At 41.1% G+C, this 15,156-nt stretch overlaps 2 protein-coding genes across 4 annotated transcripts; one reads left to right on the plus strand and one right to left on the minus strand.

Moving 5' to 3' along the window:
• The first annotated feature begins 86 nt into the window (after positions 1 to 86).
• On the plus strand, positions 87 to 2,648 carry mtres1 (mitochondrial transcription rescue factor 1). The gene is made up of 4 exons (XM_054796373.1): positions 87 to 229; positions 1,370 to 1,823; positions 2,128 to 2,200; positions 2,281 to 2,648. Exons 1-4 carry the CDS (start codon positions 211 to 213, stop codon positions 2,461 to 2,463), a joined length of 729 nt encoding a protein of 242 aa, XP_054652348.1. The 5' UTR covers positions 87 to 210; the 3' UTR covers positions 2,464 to 2,648.
• Positions 2,649 to 3,137: 489 nt separating this feature from the next.
• On the minus strand, positions 3,138 to 9,850 carry bend3 (BEN domain containing 3). Of its 3 annotated transcripts, none has more exons than XM_054796357.1 (4): positions 9,656 to 9,850; positions 8,921 to 8,975; positions 5,918 to 6,096; positions 3,138 to 5,505 (listed from the first exon to the last, which is right to left on the minus strand). In XM_054796357.1, the coding sequence occupies exons 1-4, from the start codon at positions 9,659 to 9,661 to the stop codon at positions 3,316 to 3,318; spliced, it is 2,430 nt and encodes an 809-aa protein (XP_054652332.1). In that variant the 5' UTR covers positions 9,662 to 9,850; the 3' UTR covers positions 3,138 to 3,315. The 3 variants fall into 3 exon arrangements, with proteins under 3 accessions (XP_054652332.1, XP_054652333.1, XP_054652334.1); XM_054796358.1 differs by lacking the exon at positions 9,656 to 9,850 and adding an exon at positions 9,078 to 9,523; XM_054796359.1 differs by lacking the exon at positions 9,656 to 9,850 and having other exon boundaries at positions 5,918 to 8,670.
• Between the last annotated feature and the right edge of the window lie 5,306 nt (positions 9,851 to 15,156).

The following is a 15,156-nucleotide window of genomic DNA, read 5'->3' on the forward strand; positions in this document are numbered from 1 at the left end:
TTATCTGACCTAATATATTTAGAAATTTCAATGGCAAGTTTTATAAAGAAAGCACCTTTTAAAAAATATAAGTAATTGCATTTACTACGTTTAACTGTTAGAAGTTATCGGGACAGATAGCCTCCTAAACTATAGGGGGCAGCAGAAGAAGTGACAGCTGGTGTTATAACACGAATAGCAGTCAGAGACGACGAATGACTGCAGTAGGATATGAGAGGCTGTGTCATTGGTGAGTTTTATTGTTGGTTTGATTTTACGTTTGTGGCGTAAGGATGTGTGGCGTGTGTTTAAGGCTTACAGAGGTTTTATGATAGATTGTCCGTTAATCAGGACCAGCCTGTAAAAATCATTGCGCGCTAACAGTTAGCTGTAGCTTAAACCTGAAAAGTGTAGATAAACAGTGAGTCCGTGATTTAAGGACTACCAAACATACACGCATAAATGCATAATATGCTAAATGTATATGCATAGCATATACGTCTGTTCCTGGTTGAGTTCATGGGCATTTCAATAGTTCTTCGGGATTAATAACCATTTTTTTCGAATACGACACTACCACAGTCACAACAACAAATAGTTTGCGTTAAACGTGCGAGCAAATAAAAAGGCTACTCTATAGAAACAAAACAAAACAGCGCGTATAGTGTTTTGCATTACTGCAAGAGACACTGGCTGTGTCTCAGTTGGGGTTCTTCCGTCAGGGACGTTTGGCAAAATGCAGTGCGCCATCTTGGCTATGTAGCGGAAGAGGAGGGGCTAACTTGAGGGGTTATAAACAAAATTAAACCAAAACAGCAAAAATGGGAAATCTAGATAAAAAAAGAACAATGTAAATAGAAAACGTTGGGAGGTTGATAATAACAAAAGCGTTGTCTTAAAATACATGTTTTGTTGTTTTTTTTTACACATTTTTATGAAATTGAAAAAATATAAATGGCTCTCCACAGACTGATTTTTCAGTATGCGGCCCTCGATGGAAAGTTTTGACACACCTGATGATGAATACTATGCACACTGTGTATTAGGTTCCTGACTGTGTATTGCTGTCTAAAATCAATGACAAAATGACTATCTCAATATTTATCCACTTCAATTTCTTCTCTTCTTTTGTTATGTGAATTGCAACCACTCGAGTTAGTCCTCCTTTTCTGCTAGTAGGCAAGATGGCGATGATTGTTTGGTTAGGCTCCATTGCTGCACATTCCCTATTTGAGGCTTGTTGAGTGCAAAATTCCGGTACTGACAGCGCACTGCATTTTGCCACATTTCAGTGTGAATGCACCTATGCTCTCAAAATGTTAAATATGGAAGTGCATGCATTGAGACAGCCACAGTCAGTTGATCATGCTTCCCACACTTTGTGTTGCAGTCACTGTGCGGAGCTCCAGCATGCACAATTTGGTGGTCCAGGCCCTCGCCATGAGGCAGCTAGGAAGGCTGAACCCGCGCCACCTTCTGGCTGCTGGTTATGGACCTGCACAGGCTGAATGGTGTCCTAGAAGCATTCATACACGCCAGCTATGGGGCTGCTCCACTTATTCCGCATTGGGCTGCACAAGGCCGGCTCTCTGTAGCAGGGATGCTGTCAGAAGGTGGTCTGTCCATCAGCTGAGGTTCAAAAGCAACAAAAAGAAAGGTGCCGCTAAGCCAATACATGAAGAGGAGGAGGAGGAGGAGGAGGAGAAGGACCCTGACAGCAGTGATTATGACGATGAACTGGATGAGGATCCAAATGTACGAAAGGACTATAAAGACATTGAGAAATATGTCCGGTCCTTCCGCTATGATGTCATTTTGCAAGTTGGCCTGGACATGGCACGCAAGTAAGTCAATGTCTGACCACAACACTAGATACACCTTTACAACGGTAGCACTGTCAAACCCATTTTTTCACCACCCTTTTCACACGTAATCATGTTCAGTTTTTATTCCCACTGCCAGATTTGTTGAATTTGTTTGTAATTGTGGTTGTTGCACTGCGCTACATTGTACTCAGGTGTTTGTAAAGTGTTATAAGTTATCTTATTCTTATTTAGCTGCATGAGTCAAAATGTATTGTCTCATTATTATGTATTACATTTCTGGCCCCTTTATATATAATATATATAATTTTTTTTTTTACAACAGTAAAATCGAAGACAGCTTCTACAGCAACAATCTCAGATTAAACGGACAAAAGCTCATCAAGAAAAGTAAAACAGTGAGTGTTGACCAATAATGACCCGACCTGTAATTTGATACCCTTCACATATGTTTTCCCTGACTGTTATGTGTTCTCAGGTGAGAGTTGGGGACACATTGGACCTGCTGTTGTCAGAGAACCAAGATGCCAAGACTGTTACTCTAAGAAGAGTCATCCTCAAAAAGGTTCTGGGTGAATCCAACAATGGCGAAAAATACAAAGTTTCCTTAAGGCGCTGGAAGTTCATAGAGTTACCTCAGGATGAGGCCTTTAAGCCTTGAAGTCCAGTAGGAGTGTTTGGATTGTAATACTTTCAACCAGTGACTGCAGCAATACAGCGACATTGTATGGCATCCTCAAAGAAGTGTCTACAGAGACCAACTGTTGTGATTGTACACATTGAATATGGTAATGAGATATATAATTTTCCTGCTATCCATTAAAGGTATGCTTGGATATTCTCAAACTTTGCATTACTTGGATTAATGAATGAACCCGATTAGTGGTTTTTGCTGTCCATGGAAATGTTTATGTAGTGTGACTACAGTAGATTGCGCAACTATAATGCTAAACTAAAGTAACTGACACCTTTTAATGCAACAATTGGTACTACCGCGGAATGTAAGTCATAAGATTTTCAAGCATGTTAAAATTACAAATGCCAGTATGCGGCAATTAACATGTAACAGCCCATAAATGTCATGATTTTATTAGAGTGCTCGTCTATTATGTTAAATGTTCTATAATATAAACATCCATAAGTTGGCTTAATATAAGCACATTGTTATTAAAACAGAGGTGACAATGCATCAGGAACTGCACTGGAAATACTATATCACATCTTTGCAATTCATTTCTGTTTATATAGAAAACTATGCTATGAACTGCTATTGTTAATTGCTGAAGGCGACAATTATGTTAGACAATCTACGACAGTTTTGGCTTTTTAAATAGCTTTTGAAACTCTTTATCCAACAATAATAGTACAAGTCATACATCTGTAGCCAAAGTGGGAATAAGAATTGAAGAAACATAACAGGTTGGCTTCATCCTAGAAAGGACAAGTTTGTAAAATTTGAGCTTATTTGCTGTGCAATGATAAAGTATTTGTCTGGTGGTGGGGAGTGCTGTGCCTACAACACAGTGTTTGACCTCTTGGCCTTCTTCAGAATGTCACACTTCTTCCGATTGGGGCGCCGGCAGCGCTCATCTATGCTTGGCACACACTCGTAGTGCCACACCTCTTCCATCTTCTCCACAGGATACACTGTTTCCACATAGTGACGGATGAGTCTGAGGCGCATTGGGTCCAGCTGCTTCTTGTTGCAGGCCCCTGAATGGTTGTACTGCAGCCGTAGGTTCTCCTGCGTGAAGAGCTCAGGGAAGAGGCGCACCAACAGTCTTGCAGCAAAGTTCCCAACAGAGAGACTCTGCTGGACTATTTCCCGAACCTCCGCATCCGAGAGAAGGTAAGCTGACGGAACTGGGAAGTCGGGTTTGGATACAGTCAGTTCATCCAAAGGAATTTTGCAAAAGTCTTTACTGCTTTTCTCAGGTGGCAATGAGGGAATTTCTGAATCTTCCTGGAGCTGGTTCAGGAGAAAGTCTTGTTCTGCATCTTGACCATACACTTTGCGATGCTGCAGGTAGGATCTTCTCTGCTCAGTGTCCCGCCTACGGCATCTCTCATCAAGTTTTCCCACAAACTCCACCATCCACACTCGATCATTCCTTGCTCGTGGGTAGACAAGCTGCACATAATGACGGACCAGGTTCACACGAAGGGGATCAAGCTGCTTTTTCCCGAGAGAACCGCTGCAGTTGTACTGCTTCCTGATGTTCTCGTGGGTGAAGAGCTCAGGGAACATGAGGACCAGCAGGCGGGAGGCGAAGTTCCCGATGGACAAGCTACATTCATAGTTATACTTCAGCTGCTCTTTGGACAAGAGGAACTCCTGTGGAACAGTAAAGTTTGGTAAAGGAATCTCCATGTTGTCAAAATCAATAGGCGATAGCAGCGACTTTTTGGCCTTTCGTGAGGTCCTTTCATTGTCACATATCTCCGGAACCTTCAAGACAGAACCTTCTTCATGGATGCTGGCCAGGTCATACCTCTCGTCTATGTTGTCAGGCTCACTTCCATTGCCATTGCTGTGAGGACCATCGAGTGTATCCTCCATATGCTGAATGCACACCTGAAGCCAGCTTTCCTCAGGCACATCAGGAAAATTAGTTTCCATATACTTTTTAATGATTTCCATCCTGTCTGAGTCTAGAATCAGCTGGCCCACACTGTTTAAACAATTCGAGCCCTCTGGCACTTTAGTACCCTCTTCAAAAAGCTCAGGGAAGAGTCGGTGCATAAGGAAAATGACTAAGTCTTCAGGAGAGGTGAGCTCATCCAGCTCCTCTGTTGTTTGATCATTTAATGGTCCAACCAAACTGCTCTGCTGGTTACCTTGAGAGATGTGCTCCTCATGGCCCTGCTCGTTTATGAAACGATAGGTTTGAGGATGCTCGATGATATCTTCTCCAACCATTGTCTGCTTTCTCAGCATCCTCGCACTCTCCATGTCCCTCTGAGCCCAGAAACGATTAAAAAAGTCATTGATCTGAGGGAGACACTCTCCCTGCCAAACACTGAGGTTCCTGACCGAGGGATAGCATGCCTCCACATAGTTACGGATCAGCTGCAGATGTAGAGACTCCAGTGATCTCTTGCTTGTCACACAGTCATGGGAGTACTCCCTGGCTTTGAACAGCTCGGGGAAGAGATGAACCAGTAAGCGGCACCCCAGTTCCCCAGCACTGGATGTTTGCTCTGTTAAAGAAGTCAACTCCTCGCTTGTTAGCAGATACTCTGGAGGAGGCTGGAAGTCTGCCACCATCTCCACTGGTTTGATCTGCTTCTTTATCCTCATGACTTCCAGACTTAACAGGTCCACTTTGCTATGCAACTGAGTCATGCTGGAACTGAGGCTATTTAGAATGAAAAACATTTTCTCAATCAGAGGGTAAAGGTTAGAGTCTTCTGACCACGCTTGGCCTGAACAGTCAAGGCTTGGCAAAGCCTCCAATAAGCCATTTCCTTCTGAACTTAGGAGAGAGGAAGAGAAGAGGCCAGCCTGATGTCCAGCACCTTGGCCAGCCTGATGATCTAAACCTGGTGTGTTCTTCTTCTCTGAGATCCTGTGGGAGATGCTGAAGAGAGGCTTTCTATAAGACACTCTGGGTTTCCCATGGATGTTGTCCCTCTTCTCTCCGCTCGTGCTGAGACACAGGGGCTCATGTCGACTGCTGTCGTCTGCCAAGTGCCGCCTCATCTAGATAGTAAATTACAATAAAACAAGTAAAAACGAAGTGTAAATTCCAGACCTATTAGTACCATGCACCCGCACATCAGATACTTTTGAAGTAATGTTACATTTGTAGCAAGAGAGATTGCCTTTTTTTCCCCTGTGCAGTTGTGCTTGCTCATATTCTTGAGGCATCAAAACACTCTGGCTAATGGTTATTCAAATTCTTTTGTTTTTAGCAGAGATTAGATTGCAGTAGCCTACTTTATGTGCACAGTTTAAATTATAGGCCTCAGCAACTTTGAACATAGTTTTGTTTGTGCCAGAGTACTTCTAAGGTTAAAATGTGTTCCTGCTACTACCTGCATACTGCTTACATGTTGGTAGGTCTGAATTTTAAATGATGTGTTTTATATTATCAGTTGAATGAAAAGCCCACCTCTCCCGCGATTCTGACTCGCTTGCTGCATGAGTACTGCTCAGTGTCATGCTCCATTTCTGCAGAAGTCCGTTTACCAGCCTCAGTGGCCCCAGGAGATCCACCGCCACACTCTCCCGGTGCCTCACAAACAGCAAAGTCCTCAGTCTCCTCCTTACATTTTTTAACATGCTTGCGTTCTGCCAAAAAGCACAATCATTTCTGCTTTATGTTCTGTCATATTGGGGAAAAAAGTGAAATGAGAAAGCGATACTTTGAATTTTTGTTGTTGTTGCTGTATGACATTCCCATCAGCAGTGTAGTGCATCAAAAGTGACTTTCCCCCCACTTTGTCCTGTGAGCCCAGTTGTGGTCAGTTTGTGGCATTGGAAAAAAGTAGTTATGGCAATTGGTGAGGTCACCAAAGTAAAGCGTTTTGCTTCTCAAAACAATATGCGTTTAAAAGAGTACATTTGCATCACAAAACACGAAGAAGTCAGACTTCACGATTGCTCTGCGTTATTTTCTCCACCTTCCTATCACTGCACGCTGGCGCCTCTGAAAGGCTGCGCACCTTTACATCACCTGTTTGACAGTGTTCACATGCACGGGTTTCTTTCTAGCCTATCTTGCAGTTGGTCTGTCACTTTCAGCAATAAAAACTGATTTTTTTACTCATCTATCCTACGAATCTCAGAATAATATTATGGGGTTTCATTCCAGGGCTAACTGGTCTTTTATTTTGCAGCTGTCAGTGTCACATACTGACGGGCAAAAAAAACACACTTGTAGCCATTTTTTGTGTGTGTTATAGTCATCACAACACAATATCAGTGAATGTTATTATTGTGTTATTGTTGTGAATATGTCACTTTCTGGGCTTTGGTGTGAGTTCATCGCTGCATGTGTTTGCATCTGGTTCTCAGAATATCGTCTGGCAGTGATGTCACAGCCAAGATTGCGTCTGTTCAGAAAACTCACTGGGGGGGGTTCAAAATCACCACTTCATGTCACTCCTATTTCATAGTTGCTTATCTATGACAGTAGTATGACAAAAATGTTTTATTAAGTGAGTACAGTACTTTCATTTTGTTATTGTTTTATTTTTTTTTGGTGGCATGAGCACTTTAACTACAACTAAAACCCAGCTGTACGTACTTCTCTTTCCTGAAAAAATTGTGTTATTTAGGTTCATGAAGGGCAAATAAGTGTGAAACAAAGCAGCAAAAGAGGACTGAGTAAAAATAAATAAAAGGTATAATATTTTACAAATTCAAGTACTGTAATACACTCCTGGTCAAAATCTTAAAACCAGTTGAAAAATTGCTAGAATTTGCATTTTGCACATTTGGATCTTAATGAGGTTTTAAGTAGAGCTACAATATGCAAAAACAAGAAGGGGGAGTGAGACAAAAACATTTTGAAAAAGTAGTTTATTGAAACAACAATTAAACTGAAATAGGTTGTTAATCAGCTTTCCCTGTAGAAGCCGTCAGTCTAACAGATAATATAGCTTTCTATAAAGCTTTCGTTTTGTCGGTATTGTGTTAATGTGTGTTTAAATGACATCTGCTTTGGTTCGCGTGGTTGTGGTGCTCCAAAGAGGCATAGAAAGACATCCCCATTAGTGTAGATTAAGTCAGCAATTTAAATAGAAACTGTCTGCTACATAGTGAATTATTTTTAATTTCTGGATTACATGTCAATTACATCTAAAATGTTGTATAGGGACATTCCAGGCTTTACTAATAAAGTATTACTAAAGATGCTGGATGTGAATGTTCTTTCTCACATACTTTTGATACTATCTACCAACAGTTATTGTTGTTGTATACTGACCACTGTGTAACAAAAACAATGCACATGATTTTCAGTCTAATTCATTTGTGAATACAAACATTTTGGTGGTTTGGATTGGTTAAAATATGGCTGTCGTTTGGTCGTTTCTACACACCGGGATGCGTCCAGACATCATTGTCACGTATTAAGTGTCTTCTTCCAGAACATTGATGTTTATTAAACAGGTACGTTTTATTGTATCGGTATACTTAAAAACTATGACTTATTTCAGCTTCTGTAGCTTTAATTTTCCTCCTTGTTGGTGTCAACATTGCCCCCTCCCTCTGGCTTGTGTACATGGTACCTTTTTAATTTCACGTGAATCGGTGCTTGGTGGTACCGATGAAAATTCGGTCGGTGCCTATAAAAGTATCGTTTTCAGTACCTATTCCTAGCTGTAACACAGCAACCGGTTGTGCTCGATACATGCTGACCGGGCTGCACAGGTACTAAAGTTCTGTTTTGCAGGACAGTTATAGTGTCCTCAAAAATCGAAACATTTAAAAGCAAGTCTGAAGTTTTTGTTTTAAATAAAAGTAACGTTTCAAAATCGTATTAAAGACATTTTATGAGATTGTAAGATAAACTGGGGCATTAAATTGAAAATTAAATTGAAATTCTTGGATTTTAGACTTTTTAACAGCCCGCTGATACGCTGTATGTCTAACTATTATATTTACGCTTCCTGGTTTACATTTAACTCTTATGTTATGATGATGATTATGACTCAGCTTTCTGTTGGGTGTTGCTATGCATCGCATGGTTACGGTCACATTTAGTGACATCATATCCGGTGCTTTGGAGTGTTGGTGGCATCAGCGTTCACACTTGCCTCACTCAGGATTAGAGTCCACTTGCAGACAGACCGAGACCCATCTCTCAGGCGGGCTCAGTCCACCTGTTTGGTCTGGTCTTGGTCCTGGACTGCGTTCACACTTAACCAAATAAACCGTACTAGCAGAGTTAATGTAATCTAGTCCGTTTTAATCGGACTATGACAAGTGTGAACACACCCTGAATCTGAGCAATAAATAGATGAATAGATTCAGAAACTGAAAAATCGCCCAGTCCTATTTTACATCCCGTAAGGACCCTCTGTCATAAATGATTTGAAATTCCAATATGGATACCTTTCTGTCACACATTTATTTTTCCTCTAAAGTTTGGAACAGATTATCAACTTACCTTTTTCAAGCATTGTTTCATCTGAAGCTTCCCCATACTCAGAGGAATTCATAGCCTAAACAGAAAAAAATACTATTATATGATGTAAATAAAAGATATATTCATTGCATCACTTTGTTTAAACTCTTGACTGATAAGCACTCTTGTTTAGGCTCACCTGTAAAATGTTTCCAGATGTGATTTTTAAACTAATCTACATCTTTCCTGAATTGTTGTCGTTTTGATAACAATTTCAGATTCTGTTTGTGAAGGAAGAAATGGGAGAAAGAACGAGATGTTTGCTTATACCTGTAATGGATATTATTTTGTTCACACCGAAAGCGATGACAACGTGGTAGGGTCATGTCATCAGATAGCCATAAACCGGTCCGTGTTGTTCCAACGCTACCGTCATGACACAGCACGTAGCGTGTCATCACGTCACGTGTCACTGTAGCCCAGACGATGTGACGCAAATACGTCAATCAGTGTCAGCTGTGCTAGCCACCGCTCATTAGCCACACCACTTCCGCATTCTTTTGCCTTGGTAACCCTTGAACCAAAACATTAGCGAAAGCAGCAGCGCCAAGGGAAGTCTACTATTTTATAACTACGCTACGCATGTATTGTTTTTATATTATACACATTTCAATCCACTGTGTGGCATTTTAGTGGCGACGAATTTTAGTTGAACAAACCCACCTGATTGTACTGCGGTTGCTAATTTTGACGACTAGCCAGCTAGGTAAAGCTCACCTTCATGAGTGCGTGCCATCCATTCGGGTTGGTAGCATTGTATTTGACATGTCTACTGAGTGTCACCAAGCTTTATTTGAAGATAACGGTTGCCACCGTTGTTGACTATTTTCCCCTCTCTCTGTCCCTCGCTCGATTCCTGTGTTTTCTCGCGTGACGTCACAGTGAGCGCGCCCGCTGTGTCACTTCCGGATGGCTGCGGGAAGAAAAATATGGGCAATACTGCAATTTGTGGTATCGATTCTATAGACCAAGCAAATGCATCGCCAGTACAGTATTGTGGATTTTGATAGGGATACTTTTTACTTGGAATATTCAAGATCATTTGAATGACTTTGTGATGTTGCTGTTAATTTGTTGATCATGGTTACAATCAGAATAAAACATAGGAAACAGGTTTTAGGCAAACAAAAACGTATTTGTGAACAATCAATATAAGACGATGTAACAATATCAACAAAATAATTACAAAAATCAACTATTCCCTTTTATTATTGTTTGAGCAACATTAAGTCAATAGTGCAAAAAAACTCAACAAAAGTGCAAAAGCCTTGGCTCTCATTCGAATTCTTTGTTTTTTTGCCACCTTCCCACCGCTTTTGGCAATACTGACGCATTACACGCTCAAACAAGCAGAAAGACAGCCACTAGTCCGTGAATATGTGCTAGTCTCGAGCAAAAGTTCTGGATAACTTTGTTAAAGCTGATGTATGTCACGCCGCATAGAGGGCGCTAACTTTTGAACATGCTGCAGGCATTATATCCCGCTCACACCAGTGGTGTCAAACTCTTGCCACGGAGGACCGAGACACTGCAGGTTTTCTTTCCAGGCGGTCAGTAAAGCAGGTGATTTGAGGGAAGAAGCTCATCATTTATAACACCTGCTGGAGAAACTGGTTGGAGAGAAAACCTGCAGTGTCTCAGCCTTCCATTGACACATGTGATGTAAATAATGCCCTACATAACACACGCGTGCATTAGTTTGTTGTCAGTTAATGATAGCTATTTGACAAAGTTTAGCTACTATTTAGCTATCATTTAATGCATAGCCTATCATAACAACAGCATGATTGAAAATTGTTGTTGGCTTCTCTGGGATTGCTTATGTGTGTACGAGCTACGGACATGTACAGTACGCGACTCCCAAGAGAGCTGTGAGTGACCAGTCATCATATTTGGGCCGAATGTCAATTTATGTTAATTTTAATGCAGTTTAATTTGTAATTGTGAAACATATTGATGTATATTTGTACGTGTTCTTTTAAACCACTGTTGGTAAAATATGCTAGCTGGTGATGTTATATTTTTTTGTTGAAAAAAAAACTGATCTAGAGCTGGTGAAATACAGCAGCTTTAGCAAAAAAATGAACAAGTGATGCCAACCCCCATCAAGGCAACATTTTTGCGCAAGTAAAATCCTGACTTAAGCGAGGTTTACCAACGTACACTGGGTGGCATCCATTGCACGTGTCAAAATGTTTCCTTGTGACTGTTATTGTTCATTTGTCACATATATTGTTAAGGATTCTTACATATCTTATAATATCAAATACCAATGCATGTACATACTCTATATTTTATTATCTGAAGTTCATCAGTCAAAAATCCTCTGATTTCTTGTGTATTCCGTAGAAATTGAAAAGTACTGTGAGTGGACTGAGAGAAAGCGGTTGAGATAAAGAAGCACCTGGTGTGTGAGGCATGACCAAGGCTGTCCCCCCACGTGCGTAGGCTCAGGGCATCTCCAGACAATTCAAGGACGAAATGCACATTCCACAGTCATGCGCTAAGCAGCCGCTTCCTCAACGGTCCACAACTACCACAACTAGCTGTGACTAATATCGAAACTTAACTCACCACGCCCATCTATGTGTTACCACGCACATCCAGGACAATCAAAGAAACAGGAGAGGGTGGTCGGTTGTGGAGTGTTGCCGTGTGGCACGGACGCTCTCTCCTTGCGCAAGAAAATCTAAAATCTTGTAGTTTGTGGGTCATTTTGTTAATTGATCGGGGGCAAGTTCCCCTGACATGTATGAAGAGCGATTACGGCCTCTGACATAGAAAAATAAAAACTTGAAGAAATTTTTCCATTAATTTGCAGATTATAAGGCTGTATTTTTGTTTGCGATTTCCTTCAATTTTATTGACAGTTTATTTAAGAAAAAACAATAAAAATATATTGAATTTATTTTATCACCCCATTAATCCAATTATCGCGTCTTTTTCATCAGTCCCTCCTTTTTGTTGCAGCAAATCTAATTAGGATTTATTATTGTGTTAATCTCACTGATGTGAGCCTCAAATGTTTCAAAAGTTGGATCAGTTCCATGAATTGTGTTCCATGAGTTGTTGTACAAATCTGCTGGTTCGAATGATGAATATATTTGTGATGAGCACTTGGTTTTATGTCATTTGACGTGTTGAACCGTAAATACAGTAGATTAGATACAAGGGATCCCTTGTCGACAGTGCACATTGTATGGGAAACAGCGCCCTCAAGTGGCAAAATCATGCACTAACTAGTTCAGTGAATTACTAGCGTGAAAGAGCATGTGAGGTCGCCAGCAACTATTATTTGCAGGGAGATTTGAACTTTTCATGTTGAGAGTAATGAATAATGTGAAAACATGTCATCTCATTAAAAATGAAGAGTGCATGTGTATGCATGCAAAAGTCTTTGTTTTGCCATTGACCACTCTAGCAACACCTGTTCTTTAACAGGAGGAACAATAGGTTGAAGAAAAGGAAACCATACACCCGACTGTAAGAAATGGCTGCAGCCATTATTAAACTGCTTTCCTCTGATGACCGAAGTGTTCAGTGAGAGGAGTAGAAAACCACACAGAGCCATCATTGTCCATTTCATGCACCCACTAGCAGCCAATGTTCTGTCCCGACTACAAATATGTCGATAGGGAGATGATCTAACAAGACAACGTGTAGCTGATGTGCTTCTCATTAGTGAACTAATGAGCTGTCTCCATGGCAGTCTGATGTGTCAGCCATCCGCGTGAGTGCGGCCTGTGCGTGAGGAAGTGCGGCCCGGGGTCAGCCAGGCGATGGTGTGCGGCACTTAACTCAGGAAAGAGCTCGTTAGAGTGTCAATTTTTAGTCAATATGCTCGTCTGTGTCAAGCAGGGCGCACAGCCATTCTGCTGCCATCACATGAGAATGACTCCCATCCATCACTGTCAGATACACGGTTATATTTCTGTCGGGGTGTTTACTGAAAGGGCATTCACAAGAGGACCCATGGAGAATATCATGCATATTTAGCCACGCATTACACATACGGACTTTGTCCTTAATATTTGCACACAAACTCAACCGTTATGTCCAACCTTGTCTAATCATGCACATTTTGGCCAATCAAATGTATCCCTGGGTAGCAGTGAAACGTGTACATCAACTGTCTACCCAAAGTAATGTGTCCCTGCACCACCCTTAACACTACAAACGCTATAACTTCCTTGTTTACATTGAAAATGTAAACAAAAATCACCAAATCGTTTCCCCAATGCTTTTAATGAAGGTGGGGGTACACCACGTGCAATGTGTTGGAGCATAAACAAAGGTCAATGATCAACAAGATCTGCATGGCTGCATGGGGAAAGCAAGTCAAAAAATGTACAGGGATCTCATCTCAAGTGAATTTCCTTTTTTCTAAATCAAACATTTTCATAGTCAGAGCTTGGAAAACCTGCTCACGGACCTTCTAAATACAGTTTTTAACATTATTAGTGCCCTATAGACATGAAATAACACCCCTACAGTCACCACAAAATAAGCCATTTTAGACATAAACAAGACTCATGGAGGACAGGAAACGCGTGGAGGACAGGAAGGGGTTCAGAGTTGCGTTTTATCTTAGAGTGGATTACGGCCGCAGCAGTAGCCTGTGTTACTATTATGATTATTATGATGATGTGCCTGTTATTGTGAGATGATTCATACCTGCAATAAAAAGCCTGTTGTTTTGGTGATCAAGGCTGATGCTTGTGTGCCTCACCGAACATTAAAGTAACATTACTGACACATACAGTAGTGACCCGTCTTTCAGTACATTTGTATTTTAGCTCATTTTAAGCCACTTTTAACTCCACCAAGGAGGTTATCTTTTTTCCGGTGTTTATCAGTTTGTTTGTGTTCAAAATAACTTGAAAAGTTCTGAATGGATTTGGATGAAGTTTTCAGGAATTGCCGGAAATGGGATATGGAACAACTGATTCCATTTTGGGGGTGATCCGGATCACCGTCTGGATCCAGGATTTTTTTAAAAGGATTCTTTAACGTTGCGAGAAAAAAAATACAAGTTTCCAACAGGTTCCGCAAAATATCAAAGACTGATTGGCGGATGTCTGTGCTTGAAAATGCTTAATTTTGAGATAAAATATATCCAATTTTCTTCACAATGCTTATATTTTAAAACTAATACACCATATTCAACAATGGAACAGCATGGTTTATATTTTAGAAAAACTGAGAATGAAGCTGCAAAATTTGAAGTGCGATGCGGTGATATCAATATCAATTATCGCTCCCTCACTATATGGCGTTTTTCAGAAATTAATTAATGATCGCTGTTTCGATGTAGATCATGATCTATTTTTAGTAAAAACATATTGAAATTCAAGTGATACGTAGTAACCTGGTCACAAGGCTGCAGTAATGACACAAAACATTGAGACATTACCTTATATTACATTACCTTAACACTGCATGATGTCAGCCATGGCCCGTCTGACATCCATCCATCCATTTTCTATACCGCTTCTTCCTCATTAGGGTCGCGGGGGCATGCTGGAGCCTATCCCAGCTGACTTCGGGCGACAGGCAGGGTACACCCTGGACTGGTCGCCAGCCAATCGCATATAGACATATAGACAAACAACCATTCATACCTATGGACAATTTAGAGTCGCCAATTAACCTCACCTGCATGTTTTTGGAATGTGGGAGGAAGCCGGAGTACCAGGAGAAAACCCACGCGCACACGGGGAGAACATGCAAACTCCACACAGAAATGCCCAGGGGAGAATCGAACCCAGGTCTTCCCGATCTCCAAGCTGTTACTGTGCTAACCACTAGACCACCGTGTGGCTTGACATGACAGAATGAAAAAAAGTTCTCCTCCCATCCTGTGCGGAAGTGGTGCGCTTTTGGCTACCAATGCAGGCTGTACTCCGCCTCTCGCCTGAAGTCAGCTGGGATAGGCTCCAGGCTACCCCCACAACCCCAGTGAGGATAAGTGTCATAGAAGACGGATGGATGGAAATTTGAGGCTAACTAGTTAGCTCGCTAGCTAGTGATCGTCTTGAGTACCTGCAGCATGAGAGTTGCAATGTGTTGTAAACAATGAAAAGTAGAAGTGTAAAGGTGACTATAGGCGTGTTATTTCATGTCTTCAGGGCTCTAATAATGTTAAAAACCATATTCAGGTTTTCTATGCTCAAACTAGAAAAATATTCCTTTTATTAACATTGAATCCTATATCACAG

The sequence above is a fragment of the Dunckerocampus dactyliophorus genome, chromosome 13 (genome assembly GCF_027744805.1).
Source record: "Dunckerocampus dactyliophorus isolate RoL2022-P2 chromosome 13, RoL_Ddac_1.1, whole genome shotgun sequence".
Classification (NCBI taxonomy): domain Eukaryota; kingdom Metazoa; phylum Chordata; class Actinopteri; order Syngnathiformes; family Syngnathidae; genus Dunckerocampus; species Dunckerocampus dactyliophorus.